The sequence below is a fragment of the Ictidomys tridecemlineatus genome, chromosome 7 (genome assembly GCF_052094955.1).
Source record: "Ictidomys tridecemlineatus isolate mIctTri1 chromosome 7, mIctTri1.hap1, whole genome shotgun sequence".
Classification (NCBI taxonomy): Eukaryota; Metazoa; Chordata; class Mammalia; order Rodentia; family Sciuridae; genus Ictidomys; species Ictidomys tridecemlineatus.
This window is the reverse complement of record NC_135483.1, coordinates 192,305,353-192,331,483: the sequence shown is the minus strand read 5'-3', so window position 1 is coordinate 192,331,483 and position 26,131 is coordinate 192,305,353. Positions and strand designations below refer to the sequence as shown.

At 49.6% G+C, this 26,131-nt stretch overlaps 1 protein-coding gene across 3 annotated transcripts in view; it reads left to right on the top strand.

The window, feature by feature from the left end:
* Positions 1 to 26,131, top strand: part of Ngef (neuronal guanine nucleotide exchange factor) — an 89,796-nt gene that overhangs the window by 17,408 nt on the left and 46,257 nt on the right. For 2 of the 3 annotated variants that reach the window (XM_078018246.1, XM_078018245.1), the window contains exons 2-3: positions 9,601 to 9,943; positions 12,920 to 13,034. In XM_078018246.1, the coding sequence (XP_077874372.1) occupies positions 9,676 to 9,943; positions 12,920 to 13,034 (383 nt within the window). In that variant the 5' untranslated portion in view covers positions 9,601 to 9,675. The remainder of the gene's footprint in view (positions 1 to 9,600; positions 9,944 to 12,919; positions 13,035 to 26,131) is intronic. The other variant, XM_078018247.1, reaches the window with a different exon arrangement.

Sequence of the window (26,131 nt, the reverse complement as noted above, 5' to 3'; positions counted from 1 at the left end):
GGATCAGAGATGGCCGACCCAGGGACCTCCACCCCTCTCCTCTTGGGTATGGGGAGTGGGCATCAGCAGGCTGAGGTCTGCCCCTGTGACTGGCAGTGCCCCTGTGACAGCAGTTACCCCTCTGCCCAGACGCTCTGGCACCTCCACAGATGGCCCAGGTGTCTTGGGCCAGTGTTTATCTGAACCTCCCAACTCCACTGGAGCCGACTCTCCCAGGAGCCTGCCTTGTCCCCTCTGGCCCCGCAGTTCATGCTTGCTTCTACACCTTCTAGCCTGGGGGACCCCATCGCTCAGCCTAGAGGCCCCTGGGCAGCCCCTAGCCCCTAGCACTTGCTACCTTCTGGGATCCAAGGAACCTCGGGAAGTTCTGTTTGGCAAGAACTGCACCAAAGACCATGGGAAGAAAGATAAGTGGGGCACCTCATTTCCTACTAGGACACCCCAGGCCCCGGTCCCTTTGGCCACATGGTACATGCCTTCAACAGACCCTGCCTTCAGAAATCCTCTGGCCCACACCTGCTCTGGTGTCATAGGGGATATGTCAGCATATCCCCAACCTTGGAGAAGACAGGGGAGGTGACCAACAGGACAAGACACAGTCTCCCTAGACTCCCAGAGCCTGAGCCTCCCCTTCTTGCAGGGGCTCCTGCATAGGAGGTAACATCCCCATGAAGCTGAACACCATAATCAAGGTAATTAACACAGCCCTCACCCCCATGCTAGACGCTGGGTCCTAGAACTCACTGATCTTGTAACAAAATTTTTATCTTTTGGCCAACATCTCCCCATTCTCCCATCCTCAGCCCCGGACAACCACTGTTCTTCTCCCTTCTTCTATGAGTGCTACTGTTTTAGCTTCCACATGAAAGTGAGAGCATTTGTTTTTCTGTGTATAGTTTATTTCACTTAGCATAGTGTCCTCTGTCCTCATCCATGTTGGTGCAAATGGTAAGTTTTACTTCTTTTTATGGGTGAATAATATTCCATTGCACATCTGTACTACATCTTGCATATCTATTCATCCACCAATGAACACTTAGGTTGCTTCCAAATCTTGTCTATTGTGAATAATCCTGTAATGATCATGGTGTTGCAGATATTTCTTCTAGATCTTGATTTCAAATGGCCAAGAAACTGACTAAAACACTGGCTCTTTTATTTATTTATTTTATTCTGAGGATTTTGCTAAGTTGCTGAGGCTGGCCTCAAACTTGAGATCCTCTTGCCTCCACTTCACAGATTGTAAGGATTACAGGAATGTACCATCATGCTCTTGAAAATAAATGTCAACAAGAATGGGGTCCTAATTAGAATAATATATATCCCATACTTGTATAATTATATAAAAATGGGGTCCATTGTCATTATAACTAAAAAGGACCAACAAAAAATCATCCAAGAATTTTTATTAGAAATATATTTTGAAGAAATATATTTGAGGGCTTTTTTTCTCAATTAGCTTGTATATCTATAGAAGATATTTCTGTTGCTAGAAAGATATGGGTTCAGCATCAGTTCTATTTCTGCTTTCTAACGGTATAGCTGAAGCTGCTAGGAGTCTTTTTTACATTAATAAGTGGATGGGAAAGGAAGTATTCTACTAAGTCTGTCAAGTTATTTGAGCTCACATGAGTTAGAGTGTTACAAATTAATTATAGAAATTATGCTAATGGTATTACCAACCCTAGTTTTAGTGTCAGCAAAGACTTGGAAATAAACGGACTTACAAAGTAAAAATATACATATAGATTTCCTTTGGATGCCTTTCCACGTGAGGGTGTCACTGGATCCTGGGGTGACTGGATGGTTCTATTTACTTTTCTGAGGAGCCTCCATCCTGCTTTCCACAATGGCTGCACCAGCCTGCACTCCCACCAGCCAGGCACAGGGGTTGGCTTTTCTCTGCACCCTCGCCAGCGCTCACCTCTGGTCCTGACTGCAGCTGTATTAGGGTAGGGAGGATACCTCCCTGTGGTTCTGACGTGCACTCCGCTGGTGATTGGAGAGCACGCTTTCACACCCCTTGGCCCATTTGCCCGTCTACATTTCTTAAGAACTTTAAAACACAAGTTGGCTGCCAGCAATGCTGCTTAATCTCCCTGGAAGAGCCTGCTGTCCCGCCATAACCTGGAGTCTTGATTTGGGCCTGCACGGCGAGGTAGCTGCCTTCCTGCTGTCTGATGGAGATGGGATGTTAGTGGGAAGCTGGGAGCTCAAGCTACAGTCTCTCCCAAGGTTCACTCTGGTCTTCTGACAATGAGAGGCAAATTCTGAAATTCCCTCACACACGGCAGAGAGAGGAGAGAGAGCCGGTGGGCCAGACGTCAGGCACAGGAAGGTTCTGGCTATCTTGAATGTCCCCCATAGGCATGTGCTGAAGGCTGGTTCCCCAACTGGGTGTTCTTGAGACTCAGTGGAGCCTCCAGGATGTAGGACCTGGTGGGAGGTTTCAGAGCCCCTAGGGCCTGTCCTCAGGGGACCTGGACCTCTTCTTTCTCTTTCTTGCTTCCCAGCAATGAGGTGAGAGGTTTTGCTGAGCCAGGCACTTCCGCCATGATGGGCCGCCCACACCACCACCTGAAGCCTAAAAGCAACCGGTTCATTCAGTCACAGACTGAGACCTCAAAAACTCTGAGCTGAAAGAAATGTTTTATTTTTGTAATTTGTATCTCAGGTGTTCGTTATAGCAACAGAAAGCTATCAGAGCTCTGGTCCTGGCCACTTTAGCTCTGTCACCTTCCAGGAAACAGAGAGATGCCTGGGGTGGCTGGGGGCTTTCCCAATTCTCCCACCCACTCTCTTTTCTAATTCATTTCCCAATTCCTCCTTGCCTGTTTCTTCATTCAGTCTGCCTCTTACTGAGCACCCACTGTGTGCAAACATGCAGTCTTACAAAGCGTTACTTTCCGAATCTCCTGCTCCATGAGCTTATTTTAAAGTTCTCTCATCCACGCCTTTTCTGGAAAAATAAACATAGAACTTTATTCTTTGAAAAGTGCCATTGTGTGAACTCTCCCCACCCTGCCCTAGGCCGGCCAGGCCTGCAGGCTCTCTCCGCCATCCCTCCTCCATCTCTGCTCACAGCCCCCTTCCCCTTTACCCTCCTCCCTGGCCACTTCTGCCAACAGGGGCATCTAGCTTGTCCCTTCGCCTCTGGCTTTGCCACTCCGTCAAGGGCTCTCTTTGTGATGAGGGTTATATATAGACATGTGTCCCGTTCCTCTCTGGCATCTCTCTTCCGTCCTGTAAAAGAGAAGTTCTCTCAGCTTCTCTGAGCCACAGTCCCATTCTCAGGCTCGGGATTCCTGTGGCACCATCAGGAGGGGATGCTGTGTGCACTTGGCCATCATTTCTCTGCACGTGGATTCTGCCCATTTCTGATCCACTTCCTGTTTTGCGTGTGGATGTCACAGGTTGCTAGGTGAGTGGTGACAGCAGCAGGGTGTGGGACTCAGCAGCCGTGTGGACCGGAGGGTGTTTGAGTCCCACTGTTCTGGTGGCCTGGCTAGCAGATGTTGTTTGGATTAGAGACAATGACTGGGGCTGGGCTGAGCTCAGTGGTGGAGCCCTTGCTTAGCATGTGCGCAGCCCGGGTCCCACCCCAGCACCACAAAAACAGACAAACAGGCTAAGTTGGTGCTCAGTGGGTTGTTACTGCAGTTCGCATTTAACGTCAGGCCACTTTCTGGTTAGCTTCAGCCCTAGGCTGGATCCTGCCCCAGTGGACAATTTTCGATTCGTTTCCCAGCCCATGGGCCACCTTTCTCCCATCTTGGCGGTCTCCCTCCAATTCCAGTTCAGTTTCCCAGAGCAGTAGTTCAACAGCCTTACAGGAAAACCGGGTTCATGGTTACTTTCCTCCCTCATTAGCCAAGAGCCAGCCAACAAATCCCGTTCAGAAAGCCTTGCCTCCCCTCGTGCCCTGCTGGCCCCCTGGCTTCCTTCTTCAGGCCTTGCTCAACAGTAGTGGAGAGGCTTCCCGGCCACCACCTGACCCAGCGCCCACACCCCACCCCACACCCCTGCCGCTATCACCTCAGGTGTTGCTCCAGATGGGAGGCTCCTGCCTCCGTGCATCCCTAGTCACCAAACCCACCACTGTCTGCACTGACCTTGGTTCTAATAGGTCCCCACCTACTCACCTCACGGCTGGAGGACCCTCCCTGCTACCTCCCGAAGCCACCGCTGCTGTCCCCCTAGTGCAGGCAGAGCCAGCTGGGCGTCAGGCCCTTGCTCCAACACCCCACCCACCTTTCTTTTGCCCCCTTTCTGTGTCTCCCAACTCTTGCTACCAGTTTCTGAATTCCCACTTTCAATTTCCCAAGGTCCTTCTCTTCCTCTCTTTGGGCATTTTGTCCCCGTCCTGTCCTTTGTGCAAACTCAGAACCCTCACACTCCCTATGAGCTGGCCGCAACTTCGGCCTTTCCACCACGGGGCCAGGTGGACCTGCAGACATCCGCTGCCCCAGTGCCTTCTTGCCTGCTCTCCCTCTGCTGCCTGGAATCCTTTGTCCTGAGAGGGAAAGAGAGCCTCGTTGACAGCCAGGCAGGCCCTGTCTTACCTGGAGAGGCCACGTCCCACTCAGGTCCAGGATGCTGTGAAACGACGCGGGTGGCCTGGGATCTGCAGCCTGCCTCTCTCTAGGGCAGCTGGGAGGTGAGGGTGGCCTCCAGGAGTCCCGTCCTCAAGGACAGTGAGGGTTCTGCTAGCCCTTCCTGTTACCCTGAGGCCCTCTCCCTGTCCTGCATCTCTCAGGGCACCCTTCCTTGCCACAGGCCCCACCTGGCTGGCTACGTGCCTCACCATCACCACAGAGTCCTGGGTCCCCTCCCTGAGGGTGGGAGAGCCTCAGTGTCACTTGCTGAACAGTTGCCCTAGGGGCTCCTGGCCGGAGCCATCTGGCCTCCTCTTGGATAATTCCTTCCTGCTGCTGAGCCCAGGTGGAGCCTTCCACCTCAGTTCCCCCTGGAGCTGCTCCTCACTGGAACCTTCTCTGCAAAGGACCCTTCCTCCCCCCGCCCTCTGCCTTGTAGCCACTGTCCCTGCCTGACCCCTGAGAGCTTCCAGAAGGCTGAGCCTCCTCTTACTGGGCTGTCCAGCCCCGAGGGCCTGCTTCACAGCAGGGGTGCAGGCCTCTCCTGCAGACCCGCTGAAGGCCCTCGTTCCTGGGTGGGAGTCTCTCCCACCTCTTTCTTCATTCCTGGGAGAAGCAGCAGAAGGGGCCAGCAGGGGCAGTACTGCTCCAGCTCCCTGTCTCTTCTCCTGGACCTCCTGCCTCCTGCCTCAAACCTGGGGTTTCTTTTTGCCTCTGGCTTGGAGAAGATGCTCCCCAGACCCAGCCAGAGCAAGGGGCAGCAGTGAGAAGAGCTAGCCCAGGGGGCTTCTCCTCCTGCTGTGGAGACTGGGGTTCTGCCCCTCTCCACCTTGCTTGAGGGTGAGCCAGGGGCTGGCAATGTGGGCGTTCCCCAAGAGCTCATCACAAACGCAGCCTCAGCCCCACCCAGCCCTCCTGAGTCAGAATCTCAGTTTCAGCCAGATGGCAGGTGATTTCTGCAGTGGATGTCTGAGAAGCACAGTTCTGGAGCCTCAGTTCTAGAGCCTCACTTCCGGGCGCAGGTGCCCCCCACCCCCCCCCAGGGGCTGGCTTCAGTTGCCACAGAAGGGCCTGTTCCCCTCCACCGCCTTCCCGCAAGGGCCCTGACCTCCAGGCCACTGACTCACACAGAAGGCACTGGCCCTCAGCCCAACGCTCAGCAGCGCTGGCTCATGGGCCTGAGCTCTAAGGGACGGAAGAGATGGCTGCTGCTGCCTCTGATTCACCCAGGCCCATCTGCAGCCAGGATATAGAAGAGATTCTTTGGATCACATTCTGCAGCGAATGAGTCAGGCAGAAGGGGTGTGACCCCAGCCTCACCAGTACCAGCGGAGTGATCCTGGGCATGCAGCTAAAGCTCTTGGGCTGCAGCTTCCTGTCTGTAAAGTGAAGCTAAGCATGGTGTTGACCTCACACGGAGGTCGTGGGCTCACCTAAGGTCATCCATCCATCCAGTCTTGTTAACAGCAGAGGTTTACAGAGTGCTATTTTGTGCCCAGCACCAGTGAACCAAATGGACCAGGGAGCAGGGAGGGACTAAAACCCACGTGTGCTCACATGTGGGCCTGTGGCCACTGAGGGTCTGCTAAGCGGATGATGGATGGATGAGTGCTCTGCAAGTGTGACCATGCCCCTTGGTCACTTCCAGACAGAAGGCTGCCCCCATGCACCTCCACCCTGAAGTCAGTTCTGGGTCAAAAAGACATAGCCACTCAGGAGGTCAAGGGAAACATTAGAAGACTGTCTCGGTGTGAGGGGCCACTGGGTTTAATGGACACAGAAGAGCCAGAGCGAGTGTAAAAAGATTCCAGGGCCCAGTGCAGAGGTGCACACCTGTGATCCCAGCGGCTCCGGAGGCTGAGGCAGAAGGATCACGAGTTCAAAGCCAGTCTTAGCAACTTAGCGAGGCCTTAAGCAGTAAGACCCTGTCTCTAAAATAAAATATTAAGAAAAGCTGGGGATGTGGCTCAGTGGTTGAGTGTCCCTGGGTTCAATCCCTGGTTAAAAAAAAATCCAGACTTGGAGCACATTGGCCTGAAATAACCAATAATTGAGGCAGGATTAGAGTCGTTTTTCAGGTAGTTTTACAAGTTCTTCCTGTGTGTGTGTGTGTGTGTGTGTGTGTGTGTGTGTGTGTGTAAAGGTCTTAAGGATGGTAAGCTTTGGGGGTACATTTTCTCAGAGTCAGAGCCTTCTTATTTAAAGAAAGTGGTTGGACAGCTTAAGATCAACCCCCTGGCTCTTGACATGCCACTAGCCTCCTCTAGGGCACTCTGAGCCTCCCTAGATCATTGCACTTGAGAGTCAGAGGAGCTGCCAAGACCCCACCTGCTGTGTCCTGGACAGGAAACCGAGGCCTGACTTGCCCAATGCTACAGGTGATTCCAGGCAGCTGGAGGCAGAGATTGGAGCCCTGGTCTCCTGACCTCCAGCTCAGGGCCCTGCAACAATCCACACATCCAGGGTCCTGCAGAAGACGTCAATAATGGGCTGAGGGGAAAATGCAGCCCACTCTGCTGAAAAGGCCCGTGCTGCCTCGTTCCACTTCCATCCGTGACGGTCAGGAGAGGGCAATCAGTGGGGAGCCTACACAGGTCAGTGGTCCCCAGGAGCTGGGCTGCAGGGCAGTTACTACTGCAGCCCACCCCAGAAGAGATCCTCAGGGATGGGACTACTCTGTACCCTGATGCGCTGGGGGCCCATGAGCTCCACTCTCGTTAAAACTCATGGAGCCGCACACACTCTACACAGGGCTTGTTCTACTCTGCATAAACCATACCTTAACTCTTACAAATGCAGCCTAAAATGATAATGGTGACAATCCTAACAATAACAATAGCCTTGGGTGCCCACACAGTCCACATTAGGGCCACAACACCCAGGCCTTCAGGACCCGGAAGCATGGGGAGGCTGTCCATCTGCTCCAGTGCGAGGTCTCTGACTGCGGACGCCCCTTCCCAGTGGTTCCTTGGCCCAGCATCCTGGACCAGCCTGCTCCAACCCAGACAGGCTCATTGCACCTCCCCACCTACCACTGCCATCACTGCCTGGTCACCTGGTCACCGCCAGCCAGAATCCTTGCCCACTCTACCCAAAACCACATGAATCATGATGCCGACTCCTCAGATTCCTCACCCCTACCCCATCTTGGTCCAGGTGCTCATCTGCCACACCTATGTGACATCTGCCCTTGGAAGGTCACTGCACCCCAGATCAGCCTGTCCAGGGCTTCCTGGGACCACACTGCATGCTCAGTCAGAGTCTTCAAGGGCTTCCTGCCACCAACAGGATTCAGAGACCTCCACAGACTGGCCCAACACACAAGAGTTCCTACATATCCAAGGACCCCTGCCATCTCACTGCCCCAGACCCAGCTAAGAGCTGGACCAAGACAAGAGGCAGGAGGTGTCAGGGAAAGGAGAGGAGGAGACGTCAGGGGTAGGTGTGTGTCCCTGAATCCTGAAGCCTCAGGGCCTCCATCTGAATACCTCCAGTGACAGGGAACTCAGCCCCGCAGCAGCCCCTACAGCTCGCCTTATGTTGTCCCTGCTTGTGGTATTCACTCCAGCTCTCCCTCCCGCAGGGCCCTGGAGGACCTGGAGGTGACGATGGGGATCTCTTTCCTCACCACCTCTCAGCCAGGGCCCATCAGAGCCGGGCCAAGTGTCTCCCACTCATCTGGCCCGGGTAGAAGCCTCTTACTCTGTCTCTCATGTGGCTCAAAAACAATTCAGTTTTTACATCCTCTGTTGACTCAAGTTGAACTTGTTGTGAATGAAACTTCCCCGTGGTTTGGGGGTTCCTTGTCATGTTTGTAATAAGCATCATCCTCTGGGCACTTCTGGGAGCCATGTGGTATTCATTGTCCAACCAATTGAGATCTCTCAGCCACTAACTACACAACCTTCTCTGTCACCTGAGATAGCAGCATGACTCTCTGGCTGGACAGGACCTACTGATCCCAGAGTGCATGTCTCAGCTTTCATGGAAAGAGAAGCTGGGGGCAGAGTGGCACTCCCCAGGCCCACGAGCCCAGGCAGTGCCCCTGTGCCAGGCCATGCTGCTCTGAAGTGGCTCCCTTCCCAACACACTGTACCTCCCAGTGCCTCGAAGCTCACCTCTGCTTGGCTGATTATGTGTGGGCCACAGAGTACGGCCAGGGCTACAGGAATGTGGGAAGCACGTGCTATCCCCAGGTGAGCCTTCTGCACCTGCATCACAGGTAGTTGGTTCTGGAAACCAGAGCGGGCTTGAATCCCACTGAGTCCTCAAATCTCCCTACCCAGAGAGCCCTGATCCCCACCCCAAATAAACAAAGACATCCTGAGCCCTGGGTGGGACCCTGAAGCTTCTAATTGATCCGCTGCCCTGATCAGGGTGCAAGACGACACTGGGCTGGGATGGGAAAAGGGGTTGGGTGGGAAGGAGATGGTCACCCCAGAGGGAGGTAGACATTGTGTAACTCAGCCCATGGGGCAGCCATGGGGTGGGGACCCTCAGTGCGCCCCAACTGTCATACATGGTTCTATCGTGGCCTTGGCTACCAGCTGATCACAAGAGGTTTGTCCTCATGGGCTCATCTCTAAAGGCTCTGCCGTGACCCCTGACCCTGGCCAACGCCTCTCTCTGGCTGTGGCTCTCTGTGTTTGCGTGTGCAAGTCTCTTTGTGATGCTATCCTGAAGTTCTCTCCCATTTTTTTGCTGCTCTTTTTCTCTAGAATTATTCAGGAAATGTTTACTTGAAAGTTAGTTATACAAACCACTTAAAGCATTTTCTCCAAAGTGCATCCTACAAATAGTATAAACAAGCCTCAATTATAAAATGATACATGAATGTATCCAAATTACAGTGGTTAAGCTGTAATTTTCATTGACAAAGACGTGGTTGGCAGGATGTGCAGATTATTCCAAATTTCATCAAATCAGATGGGAGTGTAATTCCATCCTCTGAATGGAATATTTAGCCCAATGACTAACTGAAAATTGTTCTCTTTCTATTCTAAAGCCCTCAAAACCTGCAAAGTCTAGGGAGGTTGGTGACCTCCAGTCGTTCTGCTGAGAAGCCATTAGCTCTATTACCATGGAGACCGAGGAAATAGAAGATTTGGAAAAACCCTGGAGGAAATCAGTGAGTGATTCATGGAAGATTGACAAGGAATCAGCCAAGGTGAGACCTGAGCTGCTTCCAGAAAAAGAGGAAATGCCCTGTACCGAGCAGGAGAGCCAGGATACAGAACACCACCGCCACATCCCCCTGCAGAGAAACTCTATCTTCAACCGCACCATGAGACGCAGAAGCCAAGCCAAGGCCAGAGACACCTCTGAGCAGAACTCCAGCCACCTGGCAGGTCAGTGCCAGGGTCAGAGGTCGCAGCTGCGCCTTCACATCCCGGGAGAGTGATTAGCGTGGAAGATTCTCACGAAATGTGAATCCCCCCATATAAAGGTGTGTGCTGGTCATGAAAGTCTTGACCCCAATGATTCAGTGAGGCTGACTTTTACTTAAAAGACTCAACAGACTCTCCTAGCTGCACGTACCTTCCAGGAGGGGACTCTGAGCCCACTGGGGAATTTCCTCAGTGGTCACATTCTATCCTGTCTTCTCCCTTCTCTGAGGATCAGAGTTTCTGCTGTCCTGAAAACGAATGAGATTCAACCTTTGGGCTATCTTAGCACCAGGACCCCTTAGTCTCCTAAACCAGTTCCTGGCTCATTTTTTCTGCCCAAAACCTATCTGTTGAGCAGAATAAAGCCCAGAAGCCTTTGCCCATGGGTGTGTGAGAGCTGCAGACCCCTTCCCTTGTGACCTGCCACCAGGGCTGAGTGGGCAGGGCAGGATTGCACGTGCGGATGGTCTCCTGGCCCCTGGGGCATGGCGGATGCTGCCAGATGGTGCATTGGAGGTAGTAACCCTGCTCAGGTCCAGGGACTCCTAGCCTCATCCGTAAAAGCTATTCTTCAGTGAACATCAGGTAGCCTTTGCCTTGAGTTAAAGTACTCCCAGACAGAGACATAAACAAACAATGTCCGTGATTTCTCTCGATTCTGGGGTTGGTCAGGCCCTGTCTGGCCTGTTTTTCGGACCTCTGCTGTCAGCCAGTGGCTCTTTTGGGGCTGGAAGGCTGGAAGGAGCCTCAGCTCTCTGTGGTTAGCAAGTGGCCCAAGGAGGGCCTCAGCTCCACCCTGGCGTCTCTTCCTCCAGCCCTTCCTGCAGCTCGGGGGCTCGGGCTTCTTCACACGGCAGAGGAGCCTCAGAGGCCAAGGAAGCTGCAGGGCTCCTGGCGCTTTCATCAGAGCATTGTGGTCACTTACAGTATGTTCTGTTCGCTAAAGCAGCCCCCAGGGCCAGCCCAGGTAAAGACGGATGGGGTAGACGGCCCTAACGCTCAATGACAGTAGAACTTGTGTTTTCTGGAACCTCCTAGAAACATTCACAAAATTCTGTGTCCAGGACTAAGTGAAGTGAGAGCTACACAACTCCGGAAGAACTTTAGTCACGGAGGCTGGTGATGGGGACTGAACACACCCTCTCCACACCCTCTCAGCTTTGTGTGCTTGAAAATTTATATAAATGAAAAGTTTAAAACATACTTCACACACAGAGAAAGTTGGAGTCTCTGCCTTCAGGACCCCATGATATAATGGTGTCACTTTCCTGCGAGCCACATGCCAAGGTGGAAAAGGTGAAGAATGAGACTGTGGGGTCTGGAAAGGTTCCCCCAAGAGGAGGGTGTTTTGGAGAGTCTTGAGGGATGAGTAAGGACCTGGCCAGACGGCAGTGGAAGCTAACTGGGTCAAGCACTTGTAGGTTCCCAGGGCTGTGTAGACAGACATTCCAAGGGCAAGCTCACCACGCCCACTTTACAGATTAAAACAGCAACAGCCCCAAATCACAGCTAGTGAGTGGTTCAGCTCACAATGCCGTCCAGATGCTTCGAATCCCCAGACCTGTGCAGACAGAGGAGCAGGCTAGAAGGACACTGTCCAGCAGAAATCCAATGCAAGCCACATGGCTTGCTTGAATTTTTCCAGTGACCACATTAAAAGATTATGAAGAAGCAGGCAAAATTAATTTTACCAATGCATTTAATTTAACCTAATATATTCCAAATATTATCATCATATTGTAGAGTTAACTAATGAGATACTTTACACCCATTTTTTTTACATTGTCTTTGAAATCTGTTGGGTATTTTATATCCCAGTCCTCTCAATTTATATGCCAACTTTTCATTGGAAATACTTGATCTGGATTTAGATTTCATAAAATGTACAGTCGGAAGAGTAGATCTATAAATGGTTCCAAATATCCTTAGAAGTTTCCTAATCGCTGAATCAAGTATCAGTTTTTACATTTTTATTTTAACTAAGTTGAAGAAAATGGTGCGTGCGCTGCTTCAGCCACACCAGCCATGTTTCAAGCATGCGATGACCACTGATGGCTAGAGGCTATCCTCTGGGGTAGAGTGGGCATGCAGCCCAGCGAGCAGACAGAAATGCCTGTGCATCTGGTGATGGGGGGGCAGGGTGATTTCTGCAGTGGGAGAAAAGGTGGGTGAGGGGCTGTGTCTGAGACGATGGTGGAGACAGGGTCACTGAGGAAGAGCCTTAGATCTGCAGACTCTTCAAGACCATCCAGGAATGCTGACCATGACAGGGGATACCTCACCTCCTGTCACCTCCACAGGTACCACTGATGCCCAGCCCAGAGGTACAAGATGCACGGCTTTATGGTCAAAATGAATCCCTCATTTCTCCTCCCTAGAGTTATCTCCACAAGATGGCTCAGCATTGCCTGACTCCAAATCCAAGGAGAAAACATTCTTTTTCATCTCTCTGATGAGAAAGGACACAGGACGAGGAACTGTTAGGAGCAGACAAAATGAGCCGAGGCTGCTGTGGTCCACTATGTAACCAGAAAGCTCGTGCTCTGGGTCCACCGTGTGGGACTCGGGTCTGGGAGATGCAGGACACTCCCCTGCTAAATGGGTGCCCTTCAGGAACATGCTCCAGCATTGCCTAATGGACCCAGATGGACTCACTGTTTAATGTTGAAAGGAACCAGACATCATAAAATCAGTTGGGAAAAGATGACAATTGTAGAGGATCTTTGTCCAGTGGAAATGAAAGTCCCAGGGGTTCTGGAATTTTTTGTCCTCTAAGACATTTCCAGGTTTCCTTCAGGGGGTGAGGGGAGAAACCACCCTCCTCGCTGCCCTTCCCTCCCCTTCCAGGGCGACAGTCACTGCTGCCCTAGTCTTAGAATTGCCTGAAAAGGGGGAGATGGATATTTTCTAACTTGCTCTATTTCTTAAATACCACAGATTCACAGGAAAATGGGAAATCTATAAATGAGCCTCTGACCTTGAATCTTCCCCAGAGCAGAAAGTCTCTCTGGAGAATACCAACGCAGATGGGGCCAGGAGCCCAGAAAACAAGGTAAGAGCTGGCAGGACCTGCTCACGCAAAGATGTGTCAGGCATCAGTGTGCGGAGCCTGGCGGGGTGGGAGGGGGTCATGTTTTAACAGCACAATTGCTTATGTTAAACACACACACACACACACACACACACACACACACACCTCCACTATTTCCTTATTTAAAAATAAAAAGGACCAGGAGCAATGCTGCCCACCTATAATCCCAGCTCCTTGGGAAGCTGAGGAAGGAGGTTCAAAAGTTCAAGGCCAGCCTGTGCAACTTAGCAAGACCCTCTCCCAAAATACAAAATAAAAAGGGTTGGGAGTGTAGCTCACTGGTAGAGCACCCCTGGGTCCAACCCTGAGTACTAGGAAAAAGAAAATTTTTGCTTTGCATGTCTGAGGACCTTGGTTCAATCCCCAGTATGGGAAAATACACACACACACACACACACACACACACACACACACGACTTTTTTTCTCTTCCATCACAAAATTGAGAAATTTTAGATATTATGCATATTGAGAAATGGAAGAATAAAAATGGCCAGAAAGATAAAGGAAGGGGAGGGGCCAGGGTCCTGTACTTCCTTCCAGGGCACACCCCCATATGATCAGGAGACTTCCACTAGGCCCCTTTCCTTGAATGTTCCAGCGTCTCCCAAAGGTGCCACTGGCTGGGGACCAAGCCTTTAATTCATGGGCTTTTGGGGGACACCTCCCCAAACCATGGCAGTCTCTTTGCTTGATTTGTGCTTCTAAACGGAGGTCTCATGATCTAAATTTAACAGACCAAAAAATACCATCAGCACCACCAGCAAAACCCCACCTGGCGCAACACCAGTGAGCGTGAAGGTCGCCAGAGCCCTTATCCCAAGCAGAGCCCCAACGTTTTACCTCTCTGTCTTGTTGTGATCGTCACTATAGTTAGTGTCTTCATAAAGCCCATTTTAACTACTCATCAAAGTCGTTTTATGTTACACTAAATGTGGAGATCTTGAGTCTACAGCTTGCATGGATACTCCTTGTTGAAAATAAAACACACATATACACCCCTGGACCATCAACCAGACCAAGTACAGCACATGCCCATTGCCCAGGGAGGCCCTGCAGGCTCTCAGATGTGACCATCTTCTGCCTCCCCACACCATGATGTGAGTTTCATTGGTTCTTAAACTTCACACAAATGAGATCACACAGTGTATACCCGTGGTGCCCAATTTATTTTGCTCAACATAATATTTTTTAGATCCATGTGGATGAGATTTTCTCATTTATTGCTAAGAAGTAAGACCACGATTTATTTATCCACCCATTCTTTTTTTGTTTTTGTTTTGTTTTTGGTGCTGGGGACTGAACCCAGGGGTGCTTGACCACTGAGCCACATCCCCAACCTTTTTTATGTTTTGAGATAGGGTCTCACTAAGTTACCTAGGACCTCACTAAGTTGCTAAGGCTGGCTTTGAACTTGTGAGCCTCCTGCTTCAGCCTCCCAAATTGCTGTAACATCCCTAGAAGAGTCTTTTTGTGGACATACACCTTTATTTTTCTGGAATACATATCCAGGAGACCAATGGCTGGGTCTTAGAGTAGGTGTATACTTAACTTTATGAGAAATAGCCAAATAATTTCCAAATGTGCTACGTGCTTGTACTCTGTTACCCACTCACCAGCAAGGAATCAAAGATCCGGTTACTCTGTATCCTCTGCCACACTTGGAGCTGCCAGTCTTTGTAACTGTACCTTTCTAGTACATTGTGGTTTCTCCCTGTTGTCTGGTGTGCGTTTCCCTGGTAAGCACCATGTTGAGCACCTCTTCATTGGCCTTCCATGGGTCTTCTTTTGTGTAGTGCCTGTTTATTTGCTGATTATTCATTCCTTACCTTTAATTTATAGTTTTTTATTTATCAAATAAAAGTCCTTGGTCAGATAGTCCAAATATATTTCCTACCAGTCTATAGCTTCTTTTGTAATGAGCAGAAAACTTTGATATTGAGAAAGACTAACTTTGCAACCCTTTTTATTGTTCATCATTTTCTATGTTACCTAGGGAATATTGACCACATCAGAGACACGAAGCTATTCTGTGTTTTCGCACAGGATTTTATGTGTTCAGCTCTCACGTTCATGTCCCTGTGGTCCATGGGGAGGTCCTGTGGCTCCAGAACCACCTAGTAAAAGGGTCTCTGTCCCCCTCAACCAATCACACTGATGCCTTTTTTAAAAGTTCTCTGTAGATATGTGGGTCTATTTCTGGACTTGAATTCTGTTTCATTGATCTAATTATCTATCCTTATGCAAATACCAGAGTGTCTTAAATTCTGAAGCTTTTTGCAAAGTCTTGAAGTCTGGTAGTGTAAGTCCTCCTACTTTGTTCTTTTTAAAGATAGTTTTGGCTATTTTAAGTCTTTCATATTTCCATATACATTTTAGAATTGGTGTGTCAATTCTACCCCCCGAAAATATCTGCTAAATTTTCAGTTGAAATTGCATTGTTCTCATAGATAAATCTGGGAATCCTTTACACTTAAATACTGGCATTTAAAATCATTTAATCTACAAACACATCTTAGCTTTCCATTTATTTGCTTATTTTAAAAGTTAATCCAGCAATGATTCATAGCTTAAAAGCTTTATGTATATTCTAATTAAATTTGTTCCCAGGTAGTTTATGCTTTTTGATCTTATTTGAAAAGCCAGTGTTTGTGATTTCATTTGTAAATTGTTTTTGAGCAAAATACATTGGTAGTATGTAAAAATACAATCAATTTTTCCACATTCACCTGGTAACCTGTGGTCATGATGAACTTGGTTATTACTTCTCCTGGTGCATCCCTTTGGATTTTCTGTGCACACAGTCATGCCATCTGGGAATACAATTTCACTCTTTCTTTCCAGTCTTCATACCTTCTATTTGTTTTTCCTGCCATATTGCACAACTAAGGACTTCCATTACAATGCTGAATAAAAGTGTGACAGCAGACATCCTGGTCTTACTCCCTGGTCAAGGTCACTTTGATCGGGAACATCTGAAGCCTACTCATGCTTTTTCAAGTGAAAGAGGTAATTGTAAGAGTGCTGAACTCTCAGAGAGTCCAAGTACAAGAGAAAGCCCCTCTTCACAGGAGTGGAAAAGGCATTGAAGCCAGGGCCACGTTATCCTGTTCTCCAGGGTCTCAGGCCCATGGCTCCTTGCTTCTCGGTGTCCTGTTCTGTTCTCCTACCTCTTTCTCAGACCATTTTCTCCTGCCTATCAGCCTGCGCATGACCTAAATGGCAGCCTTTGCCAGTAGGACCCTTCAACTCGTCTCCCCAGAGTCTGGGAGCTTCTTTTCATTTGTCTTAGAGAAAAAGAATTTCTAAGCAACAGAGTTGATTGGCCATCCTTGAGTCAGATGTATGTCTCTAGAACAATAAGCTGAAAGGACCAGGGCAGGATTTAAGGGCCAGTCCCCCTTCCTCAGAGGGAGCTGTGGGAGAATCAAGGAGACAGGGCATTATGTAGAGTCTGGTCTCACACGTGACAATGCCAAGGGTACCTGGGCGAGGGGAGAAGCAGCAGCAGAGATAATGAGTAGGGAGTGGGGCTGTAGAGAAGGATCGGGGTCTTGGAGACCAAGGTGGATGTAGAAACCTGTGCCCTAGAGGGTTAGGAGCTGGGTGGTGCTGATATAAGGCGGGTAGTCAGTGCATCTTTTCAGAGGTTCTGCAGTTGTCCACAGCTCACCCAGGGGCATTCTGCAAGTCCTCTTCCACACACCATCAAGCAATGAGAGTCACGGTGCCACAGGACAGGGGGGCAGGAGAGAGGCACAGTGGCGGTAGAAAGATGCTCAATACGGAGGATGATAGGGGAAGAGAAGTGCTGGGAGATGGGGACTGACATCTGTTGAGCCCTGTTGTACGCACTCTCATTATTCCCAGTTCACAGAAAAGAAACTTCAGTGCCTGGCCAGAGGTTGTATGGCTAATGAGACAGCTAGACCATGAACACAGAGACTCCTGACTCCACTCCCTGGGGTCTCCCATGCTCAGGCTGCCAATGGGGACATGGCCAGGTGATCTTGGCTGTGAGAAGGAGGCTGTCCCTGTTAACCTGGCTGCAGAGGGCAAAGGCCAGAGGCATAGGGTTCCCTCACCCCCAGCCCAGCGCTGGCCTGGTTCCTCAGAGACCCTCAGCCAAGTCAAGATGTCATAAGTTGGATCTTTATTTACGTAAGTGCAATGTCATGAATCAGGGTCTAACCCCCAAAATCATCGCATGCCATGAAGACACCAAATTTATTTGAATATATATAATGCTCACTATATATGTATTTATATATATCACATACATAGTAAAATAGCATGTGCTTTCATAACCTGATATTTAGTATATACAACTAAGTTGCATCAGAAAACTTCATTGGGCAATTTTCCTGCATCAGCTGAGTGAGCATCAGCCTTCCTTTCCCCGGCAGCACCCGGGGGAGCTGCGGAGCTGTCCATCGCTCCGAGGATCCTCAGCACTGAACATCAGTGTCGCACCAGGGCTGCACTCTGTGGGGCAGCCGGGGCAGCCCTCGGTTGCCACAGCTCTGCTCCAAATGGTTGAGCCATACTCCCTGGTTATCAAACACTGTGACTACTGTCCCTGAATCCATCTCAAAAAATGCCATAAGCTCCTTTAATGTCACCAAAGACTCATGCATGGTACTGGGAAAGGACCAGCGACCAGGCTGGCCGTGGCATGTGTTTCATGAAAACATGTAGGTGGCACATGCAGTTACCCTGGGGCAGCTGGCCATAGGTTCGTCAGCGTTTGTTTGGGTTGTTCATTCTGAGAGTCCTGCTGTGAGAATCTGTAAATATCGCAGACCAAGACTGAAGTAGTTGGGGGCTGCTGTTTCGGGGGTTAGTTCATTTACAAGCCTTCGGGGCAAGAGAGGAGCTGAGGAACCGCAGCCTGACACTGGCCAGTCTGTAGCTCTAGCTGCCAGTTTACAGGAGAGAGAGAGAGCAATGGATCAAGACTCTACACAACTCAATCCAAATAGGGCGGGGTGCGCCCCAATTTCTCATCAAACTGCAAAAAAAAAAAAACCAAGAGTGGGAGGAAGCCGTTAGAAGACACTAAAGAAAGATGGAGTCATTACAGGGTGGAAATCTTACTTGAACCCTTTTACAAGTAAACAACCTGCGACCTGAGCGGGGGAAGGTTAAAAGACAATCGGGGAAGTTTGAACTCAGACTAGACATTTGGTGATGTTAGGAAATTCTTCATTTCCTTGGGTATCCTGGTGGTGTCATAGTGGGGTTTTAGCTACGTGTAACTCTTCCTGTCTCTTAGAGATACATCTTGAATGTTTTGGATGAAATGATATGATGTCTGGCATTTGCTCCAAAATAATCCAAGCCAGGGAAGGAGTGGGTGGAAGTGGAAGTGAAGGCCAGGAGTTGAGAAGTGTTGGAGCTGGGTGGTGAGTCTTTGGGGGAAATCATTATACTTTTCTGTCTACTTAGGTATATGTTTTTAAAATTTTCCACAATAAAAAGTTTAATTTTTATCGAGTTTATTTTTAAAAGATTAATTATTTTACTTTTTTTTTTGAGGTGCTGGGAATTGAGGCTGAGCCTTGCACAAGTGCTCTACCACTGAGCTCCACTCCTGCCCACTAAAGCTTATATATATATGATATATGAGATATATATATATATATATATATATATATATATTAGGGGCTTAAGTAAAGTGGCAAAATCATCAGCTCTTACTGTTGACCATGGCAGCCCCAGGGGCATTGATTCCAGGCTCCTCAAGGGCAGGCCCACACCAGGTTTTGCTCCCTCCTGGGCACCTGGCACGTGTCTGAGACACACTAGAGGAGCTCCGCCATTGCAAATGATTGGCACATGCACACAGGCAGACTCCTGAGCAGATTGTGACCTTTGATCTCTGAAGACACAGTTATGCAGACTGGTCCAGAAATGACCCAGGACTGTGGGGAACAAGGCTCTTACAAAGCCAGGTCACAGTGTCACCAAGACAGGTGACTGCTCCTGCAGGAATGTAGCTCCCCTGACTCAGGGCTCACCTGCCTTGCTGCCTGTTAGAGAAAAACTTTCCTTTTACCTCCTCTGTGCAGTTAGGAGACCAAGTGCCTCCCAGCGAAGGCACTAAGGGAGCCTCAGGAAGTGACTTTCTCCTGGCATGCCCCCACCCAGGTGCTACCTGAGGTCCCCACACAGGTCCCCCCACCACCAAGCTTGTGGACCGTAAGCAAAGGCACTGGCCGGTTGGAGAATCTCAGGCCCCTAGGACACAGTGACTGAAGGGAGGCTGGGACCTTCCATCTCTGAATTTGTTCCTATTTTTACCCTGTCTCAGAACAAATATAACTGTGACTTATGTTTCACAGTTTATGCAGCTAATTTCATATACTTTTGACAGCTGTGTCTTATTTTCAGCAGTTCTGAGCTTTTTTCCCTTCTGGAAACTGAAGGGGTGCCTTTCCCACCTCCCCACAAGGCCTCACGGATGTGGGATGCAGGGGAGGGGCCCTGTCAGGAGTGGCCCTTGAGTGACACCTGCCCTCACCCAGGCACTGCCCTGCTGGCGACAGGCCCAAGCCCACAGGGGACCAGGAAGCTTGCGAGGCATGGGACGGAAGGGGTCCAGGGGACAGCCTCGTGGACGTGCTCATTCCTTGTCATTTACAATCATAATAGTGACAACAGTAGTGACGATGATGGCACAGGGGGCGGTGCCAGAGTAGGCCGGCAGATTTGTCCACTGGCCGTGACATCGTTAGTGCTCTGGGCCACGGGCCTCTCCCCTCTCGCCACGTCGCCCGTCCAGGATCACTTTGCCCTCTCCTGGTTCCTCGCGCCCACTTTACCTGTCAGTCTTTAATCTTCAGCCTCCTCACTTCACCCTGAAGTCCTCCTTTGTTTTCCCAGGTCTAATCGCCTTTCCATGTCCCCTTTGGGTTTTAGCTTAGAGTTACCTTATCAAAGTTCAGACCCTTTCCTTCAATGCCAAATCCTCCCCTCTTACTTTGCTGTTACCTTATTATTTAAATTCCTAAGGTTTTTTTTTTTTGGAGGGGGTTACTTATTTGATTTCTTATTTCTTTTTAACTACAAGCCTTATATGCTCTTTTATTTTGCTTACTTGACTGATGATAACTAACTTTTCAGTAACCTAATTTTGGTTCACTTAAACCAATTTAACTATTTTTCTTAAACTAATACTTTATGCATAATGTTAATTATACTAAGTGCCTTCTATTAGTCACAGCCTGTATCATATTGGTCTTATCTTTTTCTAATTTTTTTGAAGTCTTAATCTGAAATTTTCCCCTAACGGGCTGGCTCTGGGGAGGGCATGGAGAGTGGAGGTTGTGCACTGTGGGCCTGCTTCCCTCAGCTTCGAAACCCCACCTGCCCTGCCCTGCCCTTAGGAGCCTCAGCCAGGTCTTGGTGGCAGGTCCTGGTATAGGCAAGAGAACAGTGTGGTTCAGTGGACTGGGCTGAGGTCCTATTCATACGGTGTCTTGGTCTACTTGCTGTTGCTATAACAAAATGCCTAGAGTGGGTAATTTAAAAAGAAAAAGAATTTCTCTCTCAAAGTTCTAGAGGCTTGGAAGCCTGGAGGTGTGGCACCACATCTGGTGAAGGCCTTCTTGCTGCTTCGTGACTTAGAGCAGGACATCACGTGAGACGTGGTGACGTAGACCAAGGCTGCCAGCTCAGGCCTCTCTTCCTCTTCTTGGGAAGTCACTAGACCCCACCTTCGTGATCTCATGACCTCCTCTAATCCTCATGAACCTCCCCTAGAGGTCCTAGCCCAAGGCCGCTCATGAATGAATGAACAAATGAGTGACCTGCTGCCACCTCCCAGTCCAGGTTACAGAAGAAAGCCCCCACCTTGAGGTTGAGGTTGGGAGGCCGGGGCCCAGCTCCTGAGGTTCCATCAACACTACTCGGTGCAGTAGGTGTTCCCACAGTGGCCAGTGCACAGCCTGAGCTGCCTGGCACAGCCCTGACCACAGATGAACGTGCTTCTGGGACGGTCTGTGCTTTATGCATCCCGCAAAGGAAGGAGGATAGCCTTGCCGTCGGCTGCTGGAATGAAGAGCGTTTTGGGGGGCAGATGCTTCACTCCTCTGACTTGAGGCATCTATCTGTTGGTGTGTTCACTCAAATGACAAATATTTACTGAGCACCTCCACTGTTCTGACTGCTGGCTCCTATTGGAAGAGTCCTTATTTGGTGACTGAGGGTGACAGCCGCCATTTCCCAGGTAACCTTCCAGGAAGCCCCCAGGCCACAAAGCCAAGTTCCAGGAGCCACAGTTGGGCTTAGTGGTGCAGCTCTGATGCACACCTGCTTGGAGTATTTCAGGCCCCAACCGCCTCATCTTGCCCCACAGAGGGATCTGCATGTGTCCTGGAGCCTGGGATGGTTTCAGGAGGAGATCCTGGCCCAGGACAGATGCCCTGGGCAGGCAATGGGGACACTGAGGACTGTAGTCCCACTTCCTAAGCTTTATGAAGGTGCAGGTGTCAATGTCAGCAATAATGTATTTCACACCTTTTTTTAAAAGAATGCATGTCAATCATCCTCTGGGTTGATCTAGCAAGTTGGTTGTGTAGGAATAGCTGTTTCAAAGCTATCTGGACAACATCAAGAGGCAGTACACTGCCGGGTGCAGTGGCACATGCCTATAATCCCAGAGGCTCTGGAGGCTGAGGCAGGAGGATCGAGAGTTCAAAGCCAGCCTCAGCAAAAGCAAGGCACTGAGCAACTCAGTGAGACCCTGTCTCTAAATAAAATACAAAATAGGGCTGGGGATGTGGCTCAGTGGTCGAGTACCCCTGAGTTCAATCCCTAGTGCCAAAAAAAGAAAAGAAAAAGAAAGAAAGGAAGGAAGAAAGAGGCAGCACACCAATCACTTTTTAAGTGTATATTGATCAAAACAATTGATCACATTCCCAAGACTTTCCAGCAACAATAAGATGGCAGAGTCAGGAATAGGGACCCCCAAATTTTGTGTGGTGAATAACAGCATTTCCAAGTAGAGAGTGACGTGAGACAAATCAAAGGAAGATTAGAAAGTGTGGCTGTCACCAAGAGAGGAATCAGTATCTCTATCCAAGGGGATGCGCTGCTCCTGGAGATCAGCTGTGGGAATCCTGGGCTTATGTCCTCAGAGGATGGGAAGAGCAGAGTTCAAGAAAATAAAGTGAATGTGGTTGGTCCAAGGCGTTCTTAGGCTGAGCGCGGTGGCGCACATCTGTGATCCCAGCAGTTTGGGAGGCTGAGACAGGAGGATTTTGAGTTCAAAGCCTCAGTGAGGCCCTAAGCAACTCAGTGAGATCCTGTCTCTAAATAAAATATTAAAAAGGCTGGGGATGTGGCTTGGTGGGGGAGCACCCCTGGGTTCAATTTAAAAAAAAATGGAAATTACATTCTACCAGATTGCCACAAGGAGCCAGTGAAGAGCGTATGGACAGCAGGCTGAGGAGTCCTAACACAGACAGGGGCTCAGTAAGTGGTGTCCACTGGAGCTGGACAGCCTGCTCTCCTTCACTCCCTCACTAGAACCTGGTTCTGAGGTCCCATCCTGGGAGGTCATGCATACATTTCCCAATCTCAGTGGCCGCAGTCTGGCTTTATTTCTGAAGATCCGCCTTAACCACCAGGCAGAGTGCTGGCTCTGCCTGAGGCTCCAACCCCAGCACTCTGCCTCCAACAGAGCCCTGCTAAGGCCACTTGAAGGCCCTGCAGCCCATCTGTCCTTTGGAGAATCTGGCTTCCCCCTGCACTGCGCCACGCTGTCCGAGGGCTGGGTGCTGGGACTTCGCATCCGTGTCTTCCCTCTACTCTTGAGCTCTGGAAGAACGTCTCCACTGAGCTGCACCTTAATATCACACCCTGGCCTGGGTGAAGCCATGCCACAAAACACGGCCACCCCAGATGCCCTGCCACAGTGACTACAGCAGCACCGCTGAGCACGTCATTCTTCATGCAGAACAACCCATGGGAAATGACTTGTTTCACCCCTAAACAAGGAACTGGGGAATGGAGAGGGGGTGTGTGCTGGAGGGAAGATGTGGCCCTCAGCACCCTGGTGGCTCCAAGAGCAGCCAGCACGTGCTGCCCTGAAAGGGCGCGTGAGCCTCCGCACTTCCTCCTCTCTCTGACATGCTTAATTGGCGCTGTTTGCCCTGAACCTGACATGCCAGTCATGCAGCTCTAAAACCTCTGAATTAAGATCCTGACTTGCCGAGTAGAAGAATAGCAGCTCTATTTGACCAAGTTTAATTACGATGCCAGGATCCAGGTCTTCCCGGGTTGCAAAGTCACGTGTGTGCCAAGAAGGCGGTGCTGCCCTGAACTGCAGGCAGCTACGAATTGTGTGTGAGCAGAATAAATGAGATGGGGCTCCAGGCTGGCTGTCAGACAGCAGATGAGTCTATTATGTCTAAAAAGGACCACAGGACGCACCTAGGTTGAAGCCTGTATTCTGCAAGCAGCACAAGGCCTCCTGGAGAGGTCTAAAGGGACAGTGGCTTTGTCGGAAAAGTCTCAATATCTGTCCACTTTGGGATCCACGTGGTGAGTGCCAACATAAAATGGGACAGTGGCAATGGTTGTCTTTGTCACTTCCCTGGCTCACCTTCAATTTGGCCCCTGACGGCCCCTCAGCCCAGGATTCACACCTTCCTTCAGGTGTCGCATCAACTTGTGTCTGATCACCCGCTCTGGCAGCTTCTGTATCTTTCCATGTCATGGGGACACTCGGGAGCCCAGGGAAAGGCCCACATGGGGAAGAGCCAAGGTTCCGAGCAGATGCATAAGCTTGGAAGAGGGGCCAGCAGCTTGACCACAGTCTCATGGAGGAGTGAGACCATAGGCTCCCTGACCCCTAGGAGCTAGGGGACAGAATCAATGTCACTGTAAGCCGCAAAGTCTTGGGGATGCTTATTACACAGCCAACAGCCATAGATAACCAATTCATTGGGAAGAGTCTAGAAACTAGGAATAGAAGGTAATTCCACCTTCACACATCCCATGCTAGGCAGAATGCTGGTGCCAAGTCCCCCTGACTTCTACATTTCCCCTGTCCCCATGGCAGGGAGGTGACCTGCCCTCCACTCCCTGTACTCTTCATGGTCTGAGGCAGCGATGGGCTATTGCCACAGTAGCAAATCCCAGCTTCCTGGCTGAAACAGTGGGTGCGGCTGGCTTTCTCCTCCCCGTGCCCTGCTTCCCAGCTCCCTCCCTAGTTCTCCTTCCAGCTCTTCCTTCAAGAATCACTGAGCTGACTCTCAAGGGCACCTGACCCAGGGTTAAAATCCAGGCTCCCAGAAACAAGAAAAGGTGTGTCTTACCAAAATTCCCCTTGAAGATTTCCAGATTCTTAAAGAAATACTTCTATTCCCAAAATTAGTGATGATCATTTTCAAACAAAGAAAATAGAAGTTTACAACTTTAAATATGTCATCTTTCCATTCATTTTTCAAAAATTATTGACTAGGCCTCTATGATGTGAAAGACTATAAGACAATTTTTTAAGAGAATATGAAGATAAGATGATGTGCCCCCCAAGAGAACAGTCTTCTGAGAACGTGCCCGTGTCAGGTGACCGGCACCTGCTGTCTGCGGCTCTGCCTTTCTGTATGGCAGTCCTGGGGTGCACAGGGCCAGCCGCACGGCTGGGGCCTGGCCTCTCATGTTAGCCAGGAGCAGTCTGAACTGACAGACCAGGTGAGTCTGGTTTTGACGGTGACAGTTTTAGATCAAATTGGAGAGTTACCAGCACCTTGCTCCAGACTCAGGGGAGATTGGGCTGGGATTCTGGGGAGCCGGTGGCTACTGAAGAGCTGACCATCCGCCTTCATAGATTCTTAGACTCATACATCCCTCAGAAATCGTTTCCTTCCCTAGGAAGTGGGCCATGTTCAATGTGTATCTGCGCACGTAGAAAACATTCACACAAACAGCACAGCTCACCGTATTTACAAGTCAGTTGGGAAAACAAACATCCTACAATTGAAACCAGTAAGAAACGTGAGTAGATTATTCACAAGTGTATAGAAAAAAATCAACTTCACTTGTAAAGAAAAATGCAAAGTAAAAGAAGACATCATTTTTCAGCTATCAAATTGGCACTTTAAAAAGAAATTTTAATACCGAGTCCCGGAAAGGGTGCAGGGGAAGACCCCGATGGGTACAGAGGCTTGACCTTCCGTAACCTCATGATGTGGGTCAAGAGCAATCAGAGAGTTGCTGTTCTTCATCAAAAATCTACTCTGAGAAATAGAAACCAGACAATGAGGTTTGTCACTGAGCTCTTCTCCGTTTCCCAAGGCTGAGAAATGCTTACTGAGCACCTACTGTGATCCTGGGTCTTTTGTTCTGGTCCTGGGGATTGAGTAGTGAATAAAAGGGAGGAAAGCCATGCCTCTGGGGCTCCACACCAGCAGGTCCCAGCACCCAAAGCCCCAGCTTGGCAAAGGGACTGGCAAACTTCTTCCTTCCCTCGGCCTCTGTGCCATCCATCCTCAGTATTTTACAGCCCACTGCACTTAAACTTGATTTTTAATACTTCTTTTAAGTCAAATGTGCTACTTCTCTATTTTATTCGCCTCCTCTGTAACTCGTGTGTGCAAGTGTGTATATGCGTGTGTGTATGTTTTGCTGGGGGGGCAGAGATGGAAACCATGGCCTCTCACATGATGGGCAAGTGCCCTGCCACTGAGCTATGTACCCAGCTTTTCATCAATGTTTTAGAAAAAAAAATTAAGCATAGAGAGTAATTGAAAGACTAGTGCAATGAACTCTCATATACCCTCAATCCAGATTCAAAAGATTTATTAATCCTTTGCATATTTGGATTCCCTTTTCTCTTTTTCCTTCCTCCATTTTACCTAAGTTGTATGAAAGTAAATCACGGACCAGATAATTCACTCCCAAATACTTAGCATGCAGCTGAGAATAAGAATGTCCCTGGAAACTACCCTAAGATACCACCTCACTCCAGTAAGATTGGCAGCCATTAGGAAGTCAAACAACAATAAGTGCTGGAGAGGATGCGGGGAAAAGGGCACTCTTGTTCATTGCTGGT